This window comes from Eumetopias jubatus, unplaced genomic scaffold (genome assembly GCF_037043125.1).
Source record: "Eumetopias jubatus isolate StellerSeaLion01/CBP00866 unplaced genomic scaffold, mEumJub1_p1.0 scaffold_5, whole genome shotgun sequence".
Classification (NCBI taxonomy): Eukaryota; Metazoa; Chordata; class Mammalia; order Carnivora; family Otariidae; genus Eumetopias; species Eumetopias jubatus.
The window spans coordinates 61,343,629-61,358,448 of NW_028274811.1; the positions used below are offsets into that span (position 1 = coordinate 61,343,629).

The following is a 14,820-nucleotide window of genomic DNA, read 5'->3' on the forward strand; positions in this document are numbered from 1 at the left end:
ACCTTTAATGTAGTTTCTGTTCCTAATGTGCCGATATCATTGGGAGATATTTGCATTTCTGTTGCCTACCAAAATGTGCTGCTTAGCATTTTTTTTTTACCTCATCCAACAAGACATTGTTTGAGCTGTGAACATACTTTTTTTTGCACAGAATACTTAAAAAATGTAACATGCGCTGTTCTATTTTCCATTATTTATTTACAGAGAGAGAAATTACACATATGTTCAAGTTTGGAAGTATATTTTAGGAAATGATAACTTTTCTCATTTTTGGCTTTTGATATTGATTTTCCTTTAAATATGGCGCAGTATAATGCTAAACAACATCAGGCCTCCCTAATGCCCCTCTGTTCCTCCGCACAGACTGTGTCCCACATGGCTTCCTGCCTTCCTGACCCTTGCCTGGCTCTGTGCCTTCCCGTGTGCTGTCCCCAGCCCGGGGATGGGGACTGCCTTTGTCCATCCCTTCTGTGCCTATCAAAGGTCTGCGTGTCCTTCTGGGCTCAGGTCAGACTCCTCTAGGGAGCCTTTCACAATTTTCTCATCTTTCTCTCCCCTTCCCTCCAGTTAGAATGACTTTACCTTGCTCCTGGTTTCGAGGCCCCTCCCTCCTCATGCATGTTTTATCCTCTCGTTCATTGTAGGTACACATTGGCACGCCTGTTGCTCCCAGCCATTGTAACTCTGGAGGGCTGTGTTTACGAATTCTCTCCTGCCTTATATGCTGCTTTCCATTATAGATACCTGAAAGACGGGCATTGGCATTGGAGTAAATGGAATTGCTTGTTGAATTGCAGTTTGAGTTGTTAGATGTCTTGTTTTGTATCTTTCTTGTATTTGGAGTTCATGGAAAAAATACTAATTGACTAGAGCTTTATAATACATGAGAATGCAAACAAATGTTTCTGTAACTAGTATTCTATTTCTGAAAGGTCTTTTGATTGAAAAGTGTTATGCATAAACATTTATTTCTACAAACTTAGACTGCTCTTATCTAAGTTTGAAAAAAAACATCTCTAATGAAAAATGCTGGAAGGCCGAGTATATTGAATAAGTCATTTTTTTTTTCAATGCACCGGGAGGAAAAGCCCCCACGAGACAGCCCTCCCTTTGATTCCTGTCCAGATGTTATTGATTGCCTGTTTGTGCCACATGTTTAAAGCACTTCTGTCAGCTATTAATATATCTGATGTTATTATTGTATTGATGTTGATATAATGATTTGTCTTTACAGTATTTTTCTGTATTGTTTGGCTGGTTAGTGTGTTTAGGAATTATTCAATAAAGTTGATTTTAAAAAATCAGACCTGAATCTGAAAGTAGAAAGGAATCCAGTTACATATAATTTGGGAAGTTTACATTGTTTTGCTTTGGTTGCTCCTATTATCACTTCTCCTTAATACCCTTAACAGATTTTAAAACCCAGTGAAGTGGGTTTCTCATTCTTTTAAACTTTGAAGGATTCTATTTTCTTTGAAATGGACTACAACCTAGCTCTAATTGTCCACTAGTATTTGTGTTATTTACTTTTAGGGAAGGTATGAGGTATGTTTCTGTGTGTGTGTGTGTGCGCCCATATGCACAAATATATGTGTGGTTTTAATCTTAAATGAATTGTTATTCTGAGGACTAGAAAAAAGAAACCATCCAGGTCAGCCAAAAGGCCTCCTTGGAATAGGGGCATCAGCTAATCTCGAATCTCAATCTGTGGGAATTTAGTGATTGAAATCACAGAAGCTTTATTGTAAATTGTTTCTAATGATTAAACAGTTGATGAGCAGGATGCAAAGGACTCTATCATATTGCAGTCTGATAATGTCATTTATTTATTTATTTATTTATTTATTGATGTATTTGCTAGAGAGAGAGAGAGAGTGAGAGTATAAGCGGGGAGTGGCAGAGGGAGAAACAGGGAGCAAGGGAGCCCGATGCGGGGCTCGATCCCAAGACCCTGGGATCATGACCCGAGTCGAAGGCAGACCCTTAACCGACTGAGCCACCCAGGCGTCCCAGTGTCATTTATTTTCTAAAGTCTACTCAGAGTTTGTTGAACTAAAGTGTAAGAGTCCAAGGCAACAATAGGAAGACAGTGTAACCACGTCACTGGAGGTCAAATCCTGCCCCCTCCTTTTCCTTGCTGTAGGATACTGGGCAGTTTACTTAACCCTCCTTTGCCTCCATTTGCTCTCCTTGCGTTGGAGTTAATAGTACCCAGCTTTCCTGGATGTGGTGAAAATGAAACGGACTAATAATGCTCACAGGAGCATCTAGACTAGTGCCTGTGTGAATATGATATAAATTTAAAAACCAAGATCTAAATTTTGGAATGAGTTTCTATTTTTCAATAACATGAAATATATATGAATATTTAGTAGACGATAAGGCACTCTAAGTTGACATTTTGCACAAAACCCGTTATATATAGTCAACGTCTTGTGGAAATGTGACTCAGGATCATTAAGTGCAGGTGACCGAATTCAGAGCTAAATGCATTGAGAATGAGACCTGGACCTCTGTGGTACCTTAATCATTCCCAGACTGGAAATTATGTCCTTTCAGTGTATCGGTGTTCTTTGGAATTGTAACATGGGGTCTGGAAGTAATTGTACCTTCTCAAATACCTAACCAGATAACCTGGAAATTGCTCTTCGTTGCTTCTCACTACTGAGTGGAATGAAGAGTAAGGGCATTAGCCAGTCCTGAATCCCACTCTTTCGGCATTTAGTGATTGAATTAACAGAAGCTTTGCTGTAAATTGACCCCAGTTAATAGGTTGAACGGTGATAGAGATGCAAGGGACTGTGTTGCAGCAATGGTCTGATACTGAGGAATTACCAATTTAATACTAAATATTCCTTTACCTTGTATTAACTAGAGAGGAGTCCCCAAGTCTTATAGTTGTGTTTAAACACCAGGTCAAATGTAAGATAAAATGTGAAAAAAAAATCCACCTAACATGTTTTTTCCAAAATGATTACTTTATAAACCAAACAATAGTGTTGAAATTGCTCACTTTAAATTCTGATGTATAGACTTCTGTATATACCTAATGTACATAGCGAGATGAACAGTTACAGATCAAGCAGATTAGTGTATCGTTGCTAATGAAACATTTATTTTTTTTTACCTGAAAGGTGAAATTCACAGTATTATGAATATATGAGCTAGCAGGGTATTCTGTAATTTCTGTTTTACAAAATCATTAAATGCTAGAAGCACTTAACAACACATAATACTGAGTCTTCGTGAACTGGGGTCCCTTTCTGAAAATGACTTCTACACCTGTTTATCCACCAGGATATTTGTCTTAAGCTCCAGCCTGCCCTAACTGATCTCACGACCACCCGCGGCAAAGCTAGAATGTACTGTCTGCTCCCATCCGGTCCCGTTCCAAGGGTCAGTTTTAATGTTGCTGAATCCGCGGCTGTCTCCTGGCTGTGCCACTCACTCTGGTGTGATCTTAAGACAGCTGCTTAGCCCCTGAGGCGTCAGTTTCTCTTCTGTGAAATGAGGGGTGAACTAGGTCCTCCGAAAGGGCTCCTCTGGCTTTCATTCCAGCCCGTGAGCCCCATGAGTATGATCCTTCTGCTATTACTCGCTCATTTACTTCTCCAGGCATTCTGCCTTCTGCTGTCCCCACCCCTCCTTTACTCATCAAATGTAATTTCTTGCTGCCTGCGCGTTCTGACAGCTTGCTCCCACCTGCCTCACCTCCTCTTTTCCCTCTCCTCCTGCCTGTTCCCTTCAGTGGAGTCAAGCCTTCTCCTGCCCCTTGTTCCTCAGTCCCACACCCTCCCCCAGGACTCCTTCCATGCTATTCTTTGCCCCCCCGCCCCCCCCAGTAGCTGCCTACTCTGCCTCTGTCAGGCAGCCCCACCTAAACACTCACCTGAATAGATGGAATCTGCACGTGGAGGCTGGGATCCCACCCGCTCCCTCACCCCCACCCCCACCCCACCCTTCTTTAGATCTCTGTTAAGAAGTAGATGCTGTTTGGAATATTCATATGCTAATGTGAACATTTTGTGACCCACACAGTCCTAGTTTTACCATTATACATATACGAACAACTTTAGTGGGGTTTTCACCACCTACGGAGGTAATCTATGCTCATTAAAAAAAATCAAGAAATGCAGAAAATGTATGAAGAGGAAATGAGGTTGCCTGCAATCTCGTTTTTTAGTGCTGACCCCTGTTAATATTAAAGGGTTAGATATGCATTTAATGGTTCTTATGGGACTGATATGTGCCTTTGGAAGGCTGCATTTGGGGTAGGTAGTAGATTGAACGAATAGTAGAAATATTGCTGACTCAGGGTAATTCAGAAGTCAAGGTATTTACAAGAATCTTTCCTAGTATTTTTTGGTTTGATATCTAACTTAGATTGGAATTTTATTTTGTGGGGAGAGGGAGGGCATTATTAAGGTGAAATTATAAAGTCTCTGTACAGCTTCTCACATTGAATGGAAGACAGGTTTGCTCACAGGAATGCTCTGGGTATAGACTTCATGACTTCTTTTCCATTTAGATTCCACAAAGAATTTTTCTCACTATTTATTTATTTATTTATTTATTTATATTTTATTTGAAAGAGAGCACGTGAGAGCACAAGGTGGGGGAGAGGGAGAGAGAGAGAACCCAAGCAGTCTCCATGCCCAGCACAGAGCCTGTGTGGGGCTTGATCCCACAACCCTGAGGTTACAGTCCGAGCTGAAGTTAAGAGTCAGACACCAACTGACTGAGCCACCCAGGCGCCCCATCACACATAATTTCAATAGAACCTGAAATAGCTGCCCTTTAAAAATTAACTAAATTGCATTGAATTGTATAATTTGTGTATCTTTATAATATACATGCATTGTAAATTTTATTTTTTAAATACAAAGTAAACTCTACTAATATGCTCTGTCTACCTTCATGGCCTCAGGAAGAATAAATTCTATTTTTATTATGTTGTCATTATTATCATATGTAATTATACAATATGTATCTTATTTTTAAGTAAAGAGGTTGACTGAGATCAGATCACCAAGGGACGGATGGCAGACGTGCCTTGTTTGAATCCCAGTTTGTCTTTCTTTCAAACTTATTGTAAAGTTTATAGATGAATAATCAATGAGTCTGAAGTGTTTTACAAAAGTAGTAGGAATTACTTGGACCCTTAAGACCCAATGCATTGTCTCTTCTGCTCAGAGTGTAGCGGGTTTACTTCCGATGAGTCGTGCATCGAATAAGTCCCTGGTATCTTGGGAAGCAGGCCCTAGAGTTTGTTGCATCAAGAACAGCTCTCACTTGACAGAATTTTAATTGTGTATTCTTCACTTTTGTGATCACCAGGTTCTCTTATTCAAGTACCTTCTGTTGAGAGGGGGAAACTTAGTAAAGTTCGCCTGGGTTCATTGTCTTTGAAAAAGGAAGGAGAAAGACAGTGCTTCTTATTTACAAAACACTTTTTAATTTGTACGAGAAGCTCAGGAGGAAAGCTCCATCTGCTCAAGGTACGGGTTTACATGACTATTCCACTTATGTCCATGCACTTGAGAGGTGCTGAGGTTAATTTAATTATGGCTTTCCCATGCCTAGTATCAAAAACCCAGATTGTCACAGGTGCATGGTGAGGCAACCATACAGTTGCTAAGCTTGACATGTACTTTGTTGTCAGTTGTATCCAAAATAATAGAAATTTAAGTGTGTGTTTCCATAAAGAAGTACAATTAAAATCATCACCTGGAAAGAACAATTACTATTGAGCTATAAAAGTCCTTCTTAAATCACTACAGTGTACTGATCCAATATTTGCGAAATGCTATTTTATCTTGCTCTATACAGAGTCAGCACACCACGGCCCACAGCCTGCTGCCTGTTAATAGAGCTTTATTGTCACACAGCCACGCTCGTGTGTTTACCTATTATCTGGCTGCTCTCATGCTTTTAAAAATGGCAGATTTGAGTGGCTGCGATAGAGATCATATGGCTTGCAAAGCCTAAAAGATTTACTATCTGGCTCTTTATAGAAAAAGTTTGCCTACCTATACCTTCTGTTAAGAGTGCCTGCCTTCTTAGCCTGTGCCATGATGATGTTTTTCCACTGCGTACAGCGCTTCCTGGTTGGTGGGCTCAGCTGTATTCACTCTCAAGGTGCCAACTAGTCTCCCACAGGCCGACCTGCTCAATTTATAAACACTGGGAGTGAGCGTGGGTTGGGGGAGAAGAATCATGAAGTTTAGTGAGTTTAATTGCTTTTACACAACTAAATTTAGTTTTGGAATCTATGAAAAATTATTTGTGATGCAGAACTGTTGTGCTTTCTTCTGTGGCAATTTGAATAAAGGTTTATAAATCTGAGCTTCCCAATGTATGCAAGACTGTCAGCCTCTTAATGAAACAATTGGTTTGTTTCCAGACAGGTGGGGTTCTCTCTCTAATAGAATGTACGTTGATTGAGGAGCCCGATGCGAGTGATGATGACTGTAAGTCACATTCTATGTCTTAGAATTATGGTAGAATAACGAGGTCTTACGGTTTTTACCTACTTAGAGCTATGAAGAGCTTCTTAAGGAGGCAGGGAAGATGTTGAAAATACACTCCCTGAAGTCATTTATGTACGAGAAGTTCTGTTGAATCATTTAACCTGTGAACTTCGTTAAAACATCTTTGGGAGTTCATATTTTACTGAATTTGTCTCATGATAGTGACTTTTTCAGTGACAGGCAGAGAAGTAAGGAATTGAATCAGAGAGTGTTGGAATTCTGTAGATTATGGAAATTAAAAAAAAGAAAAGAAAAGAAAAGAGAACAGGAAATGAGTAGGAGCCAGGGATCCGAGTCTTGAGTAACCTGCTGACCTCAGCTTCTTTATCTACCTCTGAACTTCGTAAAGGCTTCCCCTTGCCGGAGAAGTACACATGTTGCTGAAATGAGATTCTGGATTTGAACACACATCAATCATCTTAGTAGAACTCTGTGAAACTCTCTTTTTTCATATTTTTGTATTCACATCTAATTGTTTGCTTTGCGTGTGTTGAAGCCAAAGGTTCTGGGCAAGTGTTTGGACACCTGGATTTTAAAATAGTAGTGGAGCCTCCTGATTCTGCCCCTTTCACTGTAGTCTTGTTAGCACCTTCACGCCAGGAGAAAGCTGCCTGGACGAGTGACATAAGTCAGGTAAGCAAGTGGCTCTTGCCGTAAGTTGTGTTGTTGCTGTTGCTGTTTTTAATTTCACAACGTAAACTTGGTAGGGGGAGATTTTTAGTTATTTTGTTTTTATTAACAAACTTACATCTGGTTGCTGTGGTCACTGCCATCACCCCTGTGTATCCTGTTAGCTGGGACCATTTGTTACTGTTGTTTGTTTTTCTTGGTAAGGTTAAAATTTACCTGAAATGTGGTCCTTGCATTTTAATTCCTGGGCATTTTTGTACAGGCTCTAAGTGTAATCAGTTGTGTTGAGCAGTGTTAAAATTGCCCCGTTAGCAGTAGATTCTCCAGTGACCCCCCACTAGATTATCTTATGCTTACTTGTTTCTGAGGTAGGAAAATGGTGAGAGATACAAAAACAGCTAAGAAGGGCTGTAGTGAGAAATCACAAATTAAAGAATCACATCGAAGATGAGATACTGTCTGTAGTATGAAACCTGAAAATGAGCTTTCCTGTATTTTATATAGAAAAAAATCAGGAAACAGATTTGTTTACTTTTCCTTGATCGGCAATGCCCAGTTAAGGAATTGCTGCATTTATACAGAAATTGGAAATATATCAAAACTAGTTGTGATTGGGCCTAGGCATTCCTAAATCCACGCTCCACATTAACTTTTACTCCATTAGCTGATATAGGAGAAAAATGTTCATGTAGGGAAAATATTAAAAGAAGGCTTGGTAATTATTTTCTATGTTATTAATTCAAGGAGGATTGGGGCAAATGGAAAAAGCATATACTGTAGATTCAAATGCTTTCTTTTTTTCTGAAGAGCTCATAATAATTCGTGTATAAGACTTAGATAAAAATGTTAATTTTTTTCTGAGTGACTGAAAACTGAGGGAAAATAGAAAGACAATGAAGGGCAAAATAATTATTTTTATGTGTCAAAAGAAATTTTATAGACTTAATCTAATTTGATCCTGACAATAGTATTCTGAAGGTAAACTGAAATATCAGCCCACTTCACAGGTGAGGAACCTGAGGTCTAGAAGGCTAAGTGTTTGTCCAAAGTTACACTAATCCTAATGGTCTTTTATTAGCATTCTAAACATCCTCTACAGGAGTGCTGGATTTATGCTTATATACCCCAGGACTCCTTTGATGGTGAATAAGTAGCTTCAAGTGAAGGCACTTCTTTTCTGGCCAAAAAAAGAATGAAAACATGGGGTCTTCTGTATTTACATAATTATATCCTTGTTGTGATTTATCAATACTTTCATTAGCTCTGTACTGCATGAATTAATACTTTAGTCTGTTTGGAATATATCTCTTCCCTTACAAAACTCTGAATCATTCATGGTTCTATGAATGTTTGTTGAGCAATCGACATATACTGCCAGGTATTGTGTAGGTATCAGGGATATGGTGATGGTCCCTGGTCTCAAAGAGATGGGCAGGCCAGTAGGGAAGAAAGGTCTGGGGACAACTTAGTGCAACAAAATTTTGCAGGTGTTGTGAAGCCAAGATAAGTAGAAAGAATGGGGAGAAAAGGAGTGGGCAAAGGTGTTTTTCTAGCTGCTTCTAGCTTCTACCTTATGATACAACTGGGGCTCCTAAGATACAGAATTGATAAAAGATCCAGGCCTTCATTAGCATGCCTGGTGAGGCATTGCTGTGAAAGAAAGACAGACCCTTGGGTGCATGGAGGATCCTATAACTGGTTTTTTAAAGAAAGGGTAAAATGCTTTGTTTGCCGTAAGCATCCACGTGAGTCTTCCGACTTAGACTCCATCTTGAGACAGAAGTACACAACTTCATATTTTTTCCCCAAGTCTCTATGGCTAATATGTTAAATTCTACCAGATTGTATCTACAAGTGAATTGGAGAATAAGGCTAATAGAAAGTTCTATCTTTTTGAGTGACAATGATATAATTCATGAAATTATTATGTTTGATGGAGCCTTGATGTTGTGTGGCTTTGACACATATTTCATTCATTCAACAATATATTTATGCAATGATAGTATATGCCAGGCACTGCTTAGGCACCTGTGATATATCACGAACAAAAGAGGTAACAACAACAAAAATTCTCTGACCTTATGTTGCTTACATTCTAGTGAGAGGAAGATCGAAAATAAACAATACATGTCATAAATAAGTACATACTGTTTTATGCTAGAAGGGGATAGGGCAGGGTAGGAGAGATTGCACTACTGGGGGTAGGTCTGGGTCAGTACACTTTTAAAACGGTGGTCCCTTCAGGTTGCAGGAGACAGCTAAAGAAAGGCTGTAGCAACTGGTGGAAATACCATGTAGATATGTGATGAAGGAAAAATCATTTCAAAGAGAGGGAAGAGCCATTTGTGAAGACTCCGAAGTAGGAGGACACTGCCTATTTTGAGGAATAGCATGAAATCAGTGTGGTTGAAGTGGAATGTATGAGAAGGAGATTAGGAAAAGAGGAAGTCAGAGAGGTAACAGAGGTCCAACCAGGGAGGGCCCCCTAAACCAATGAAAGGGTTTTAGCTTGTACTCTGAGTCAGATGAAAATCTCTTAAAGGGTTTGACAAAGGAATTCCATGATCTGACTTAAGTTTTAAAGGGATCGCTTTCCCAGCTGTGTTTCATATAGACTGGGAGCTGAGGGCAAGAGTGGCAGCAAGGAGCTGAATGAGAAGCTGCTGGAGTAACCCAGCCGAGACTTCCTGAAGGCTCAGCTCAGCAAGGCAGGAATGGAGCTGGAGATAAGGGTTGTGATTCCGGATTCATTCTGAAGGTAGAGCCAACAGGGTTTTATTATGGCTTTTATTTGGGTCATGAGAGAAAAAGAAGAATCAAGGATGTCTTCAGAGTTTTTGGCCTGAGCAACTAGAAGAATGGAGTTGTCATTACAGAGAGTTTGCAGTGAATATCAGAAGCTTACTCTACATAGGTTCAGTTTCAGAAGGCTATTAGACATTTGCATGGAGTTGTTAAGGAAGCAACTCACTAATACTGAGTTGTTAAGTGAGCAGCAGTCCAGCGTTTAGGGGAGAGGTCCAGGTGGGAGAGTCTGTGCATTTAGGTCGTGTTTAAGGCTGTGAGAGTATTGCGACCACCTAGGGAGTTAAGTAGAGATAGAAATGAGAAAAGGGCCATGGACTGAGTCAGGCGTCGTGGAGGACAGCAAGAGGACGGAGAAGGTTCCACTAGTGTGTTAGGACAGCCATGAGGGTGTGGTGTCCTGGAAGTCAAGTGAGGAAAATGTACCAAAGAGGAGGGAGTGGTCACGTGTCCACTGCTACTGAGGCCTGAGTACGGTAGTGAGTGCTCTGAGGTACTTAGCGATTTTGCCAATGCGGGGTTTGGTCAGTGGGTTGTAGGGACAGAGTGCCCCACTGTCGATTGAGCCTAGCCTGCCACCTAGCAGCCTGCATCTCAACTGGCTTTGTTCTCTGCTTAAAGCATTTTCATTTTATGGGGGAAATTATGCGCTATACATACATTGATGGTATTTGTCAGTCTCCCAATACGTCTCTGGACATGTTCATTATTAATAAGATGAGCCCCCTGAATGCTTGAAAGTGTACTGTTTAATATTTTATTATGTATATGTAAAAATGTGGACATAAAGAGGAGCTAAAAATACTCCCAAACACTCAGCCCACTAAATTAACATTTATCAAAGTATTTCCACCTAAGGGTTTTTGTAAACTTGCAGGTTCCTGAGTCTACATTCCAGACATCCCCCCAGCTTTAACAAGCTCCACAGATCACTTTTGCACAATTAAATTGGAGAAACTTGGCCCTGAAAATCAGTGGTTTCCATTTCTAAAACCTCCACAATCCTGCCGTGCAGAAATAATTTTACAGTTTGGCTCCCAGTGTATATATACATCATTTTCGTGTTTTACCTCATTTATATCTTTCTGTATTCCTGAAGATTCTTCATATTGGTGTCTTCGAATGGCCACACACACACTACCACATTAACATACCACTTTTCCAGCTTTTCCTAAATGGTTGGATATATTCCAGGTTTTAGCATTAATATGTGATGTGGTGCTAAACATTGTTATACAGGGAGTTACCCTCCCTTTCAAGGTCCCTTGTTGGCATATCTTCCCCACAGAGGGTAAGGTTCGTACAGAGGGCCTGATCACTTCCATGACTTCGCGATTCGTGACTTGACAGACTGCCAAAACGTAAGAAATCTGTAACTCATCATTTCACTACATCATCGGCAAGATATCTGTGCGACTTTTTCTAAGTCCTGTGCCATTGTTGAATTTTGTCATATTTATCACATCTTCCTATTTAATGAAAAAAGTGGTATGATTCTCTACTGGTTTTAATTTACATTTCTATAATTATCAATGAGATTAACATTTTCTACCATTTCTATTTCTTATGTTTATGCCAGATGGACAGTTATTCATTGGAACTATTCTACAGACTAAGGAAATAAACATTTTCCTTCAAGTCAAATTATGAATATGTTCTCCATTATTTTGTCATTTTATTTGTGTCACTCTGTTTTGCTAGATCTTAATTTTTCTGTGACTTGGTTTAAAGCCACCTTGCTAAGTTACTGTACCATGTTACACTAATCACATATGGCTCTTATTTATGATAATAAAGAGGTTTCTGACTATTGATACAATCCCAGTTTCACATAAAGAACTCGATACAAAAATTAAGTCTATTGGTTTTGCCAGGCCTCTTCTCTGAAGCTGTAATTTTTAGAAGTAACAATTGCTTGAATGATTAATTACACCTTTACTTACACCAGTAAGGCCATAATTAACTGTTGGCACCTCCAACAAAACGAACAAATAGCTAATGGTCTTGACCAATAATTCTTCCCTTTTCATCTATTTATAGGGAAAAATTTGAGGCTGAGGATTTGACCATTCATTTCAATATAGTGCATTCATTTATGCTTGTCTTCTTGTCATACATAATGGTGTATTAAACAGATTTTTCTGTAATTATGGGTATTAACTAAAATGCAGAATTAAAATTCACCTCTGAGCTTGGTTTGGGCAGATGTGTGAAAATGTGCACCTTGTATAGACAAATCTGTAACACTCTCACATGCTTTCTCCCTTAAAATAGCTTCTTTGGAATCAATAGGGAATTTTTTACTTTAACATAAAAAGGTGAGTTAAAAGAGAAGAATTGAATCTAACCTTTCTTCCCACTACTTAGAAGTGTTAGAAGGTACAAAGGGTGGTGGTAGGTCACAGTAGACAGTGACCTTTGAACAGGTATTGCCTTAAGTAAGATCCTCAAAAGACCTTGCTGGAGAAGTCATTCTCAGCAATTTTCTAAGGACCAGTTGCCTCAAAATTGTCTGGGGCTATTGTGAACATGCATGTTATTCTCTTAATTCTATTAATTTCAAGGTTTACTGTAATTCACATAAATTTGGTGTATGCTCAAAGATATGTGACACTTTGCTTATCATGGTTCTTCTTGAATGAGTGAACTATATTCATTTTCTCAGGGCTCAGTCACTTTTCTCCAACATAACTAAAAGACAGGCTTATATGGTCATGAATATATGCCATGCCTTCCAATACACAGATTATCTTGTTGTAGTCCAACTTTTTATGGAAGAGAACCCTTTCTCCAGGGCAGCATCATTGAAAGTCCCAAATGGAAGTGAGAAAAAAACAGAACACTCTTGTTGAAGTAGAGCTAGTGGACTCAGAGCCCCCAGGAGTTCTGTTCGTAAACCCAGGTTGTCACTGCAGCCTGTCTGTGGAGCCTCTAGGAAATGAAGATTTTTATTACATGGCCTTTGAGCTATGGCTCAGATTGCATGTGTGTTTTGATTTCCTGAAACTTGAATGTAAGCAAAAAATTTTTTCTGTTGAAAATAATTTTAATGTTTCATACAGGAAATCACAGAGATTTATGAATGAGATATGACATTGGATAATGAGATGGTCAAAAGTAGTCACACAAATCTCTTTTGGACCTAAAATATTTATCTCAAGTTCCAATTTTGACAGTGTAGAGGACTGAGTTGATTTAGATCCCCTCTAGTTACAAAAACAGAAATGTTTAAGATATAAAATCAATATAATAAAATTTTTTAAAATACATTGGTGATATTTACAGATTGGTCATATTTTACAGAAATCCCTAGTTGTCAGAAATACCGAAGAAACTTAAAGTTAGAGCAGAAAGCTTCTAAGCTGAAGACCTAGAGACCTAGGAATGATTTTTGATTGAGTATTGGTCCCAAGCCCGAGGGGTTTTAACTAAAGGGACTGAGGTAGCTGTGGGCCCCTTAAACCAATTGAGCTCCCTGCTTAAATCCTGGATATTGGAAGGGTATCCCCTCTGTGAGATAAGAACTCAAAAAACTCTTCTCATTAGCCCAAAAAAGAAATAAGGAAGTTTGTCTTTGTCTTGGGTTCTGATTTTTAAAAAATTTCCTTTGGAAGAAATGAGTGTGTTTCTGGACTATGGATTTGAAATTTAAAGGCATAATATTCACATGGTGTGAAAAATCCAAACTGAGAAATTAACGTAAAAGCAATTTTGGGGACTGTTGAAATCTCAAGACTGTTTGGTAGGAGCAAACACAAAAGTCACTCCATTAGCAACACTTTACAGTTCACGCCTCATGACAGTGTGCTCAAAATCAAAAATTACAAATCTTGTAAGTAACTTATCTCTCATGAGAGAGTCAGAAGACACAGTGAACAGCAGAATTAATATTGCTGGAATTTCAGATAATAGGGTGACAACTTGGAAAAGACTGTAAAATAAGAATGTTTAAAATATTTTAAAGCCAGAAGGAGGAAGGAAGGAAGGAAGGAAGGAAGGACGGAAGGAAGGAAGATAGATGAAGGGAAGGAAGTGAGGGAGGGAGGCAGGGAGGGAGGAAGGAAGGAAAAATAAAAGATTACTATGTAAAAAGGACCAGGTTGATGTGTCAAAGAATCAAATAGAAAATCTCAACATAGAAACTATAATCCTAAATCATCCTAAAGCTGTTGTTTGTGTAACTCTGCCATTTGCTTAAAATGTTAAAGGAAACTGAAGGAACATTGTTCATTTTCCACCAAACACCATCTCTGTCCTCTCACTTCCTGCATTGGTAACTCAGGCGGCATCCTCATTGTGCTTTAGAAACACTGAGAATGAAAAGAAGGCCACTGGGGTAAAGGATCACTTATCGCATCTCTTCTCTCCCTGTCTGTGTCTAAGTCCTGTCCCCATACAACACTCTTCCCCATGCCCCTCACCCTCCACCAGTCAACCTCTTCACACCATTTAATTACAGTTATAAATCACTACACGGTATCCTAGTAACTAGAAATAAGTTCTGATTTTAAAAATTGCTTAAATCTTTTTTCATTTTCTGTTTTGTTCAAAAAGAAGATGTGTAATTCAAAATAAATCCTTCTCTAACTTTTCTCTAATTGCAAAGGGAATTTTTAAATTGATAAGGCATAAGTAAATAAGGCAGTGGAAATTAGCAGAAGTTCTTGAATTTTTCTCCTAAAAAGAAAAGAGAAAAAGATGAACAGGGCTTCATGCATTCCAGAAACAGGAGAAATTACACAATGCATCCTCATCAAATCAACATGGTGCCAATAGAAACTGCTAGAGAAGCGAGTAAAGTGTGGGAAAAAAACACCTCAGAAGCAGGCGTAGAGCCTACTGGTGAGACAGAAGA

General features: G+C 39.1%; 1 protein-coding gene across 1 annotated transcript in view; it reads left to right on the forward strand.

Annotated features, from left to right (window-relative positions):
• Positions 1-14,820, forward strand: part of RASGRF2 (Ras protein specific guanine nucleotide releasing factor 2) — a 225,033-nt gene that overhangs the window by 100,651 nt on the left and 109,562 nt on the right. Inside the window, exons 10-12 of the mRNA XM_028114573.2 lie at positions 5,338-5,498; positions 6,404-6,470; positions 7,027-7,163. Of these exons, the coding sequence (XP_027970374.1) occupies positions 5,338-5,498; positions 6,404-6,470; positions 7,027-7,163 (365 nt within the window). The remainder of the gene's footprint in view (positions 1-5,337; positions 5,499-6,403; positions 6,471-7,026; positions 7,164-14,820) is intronic.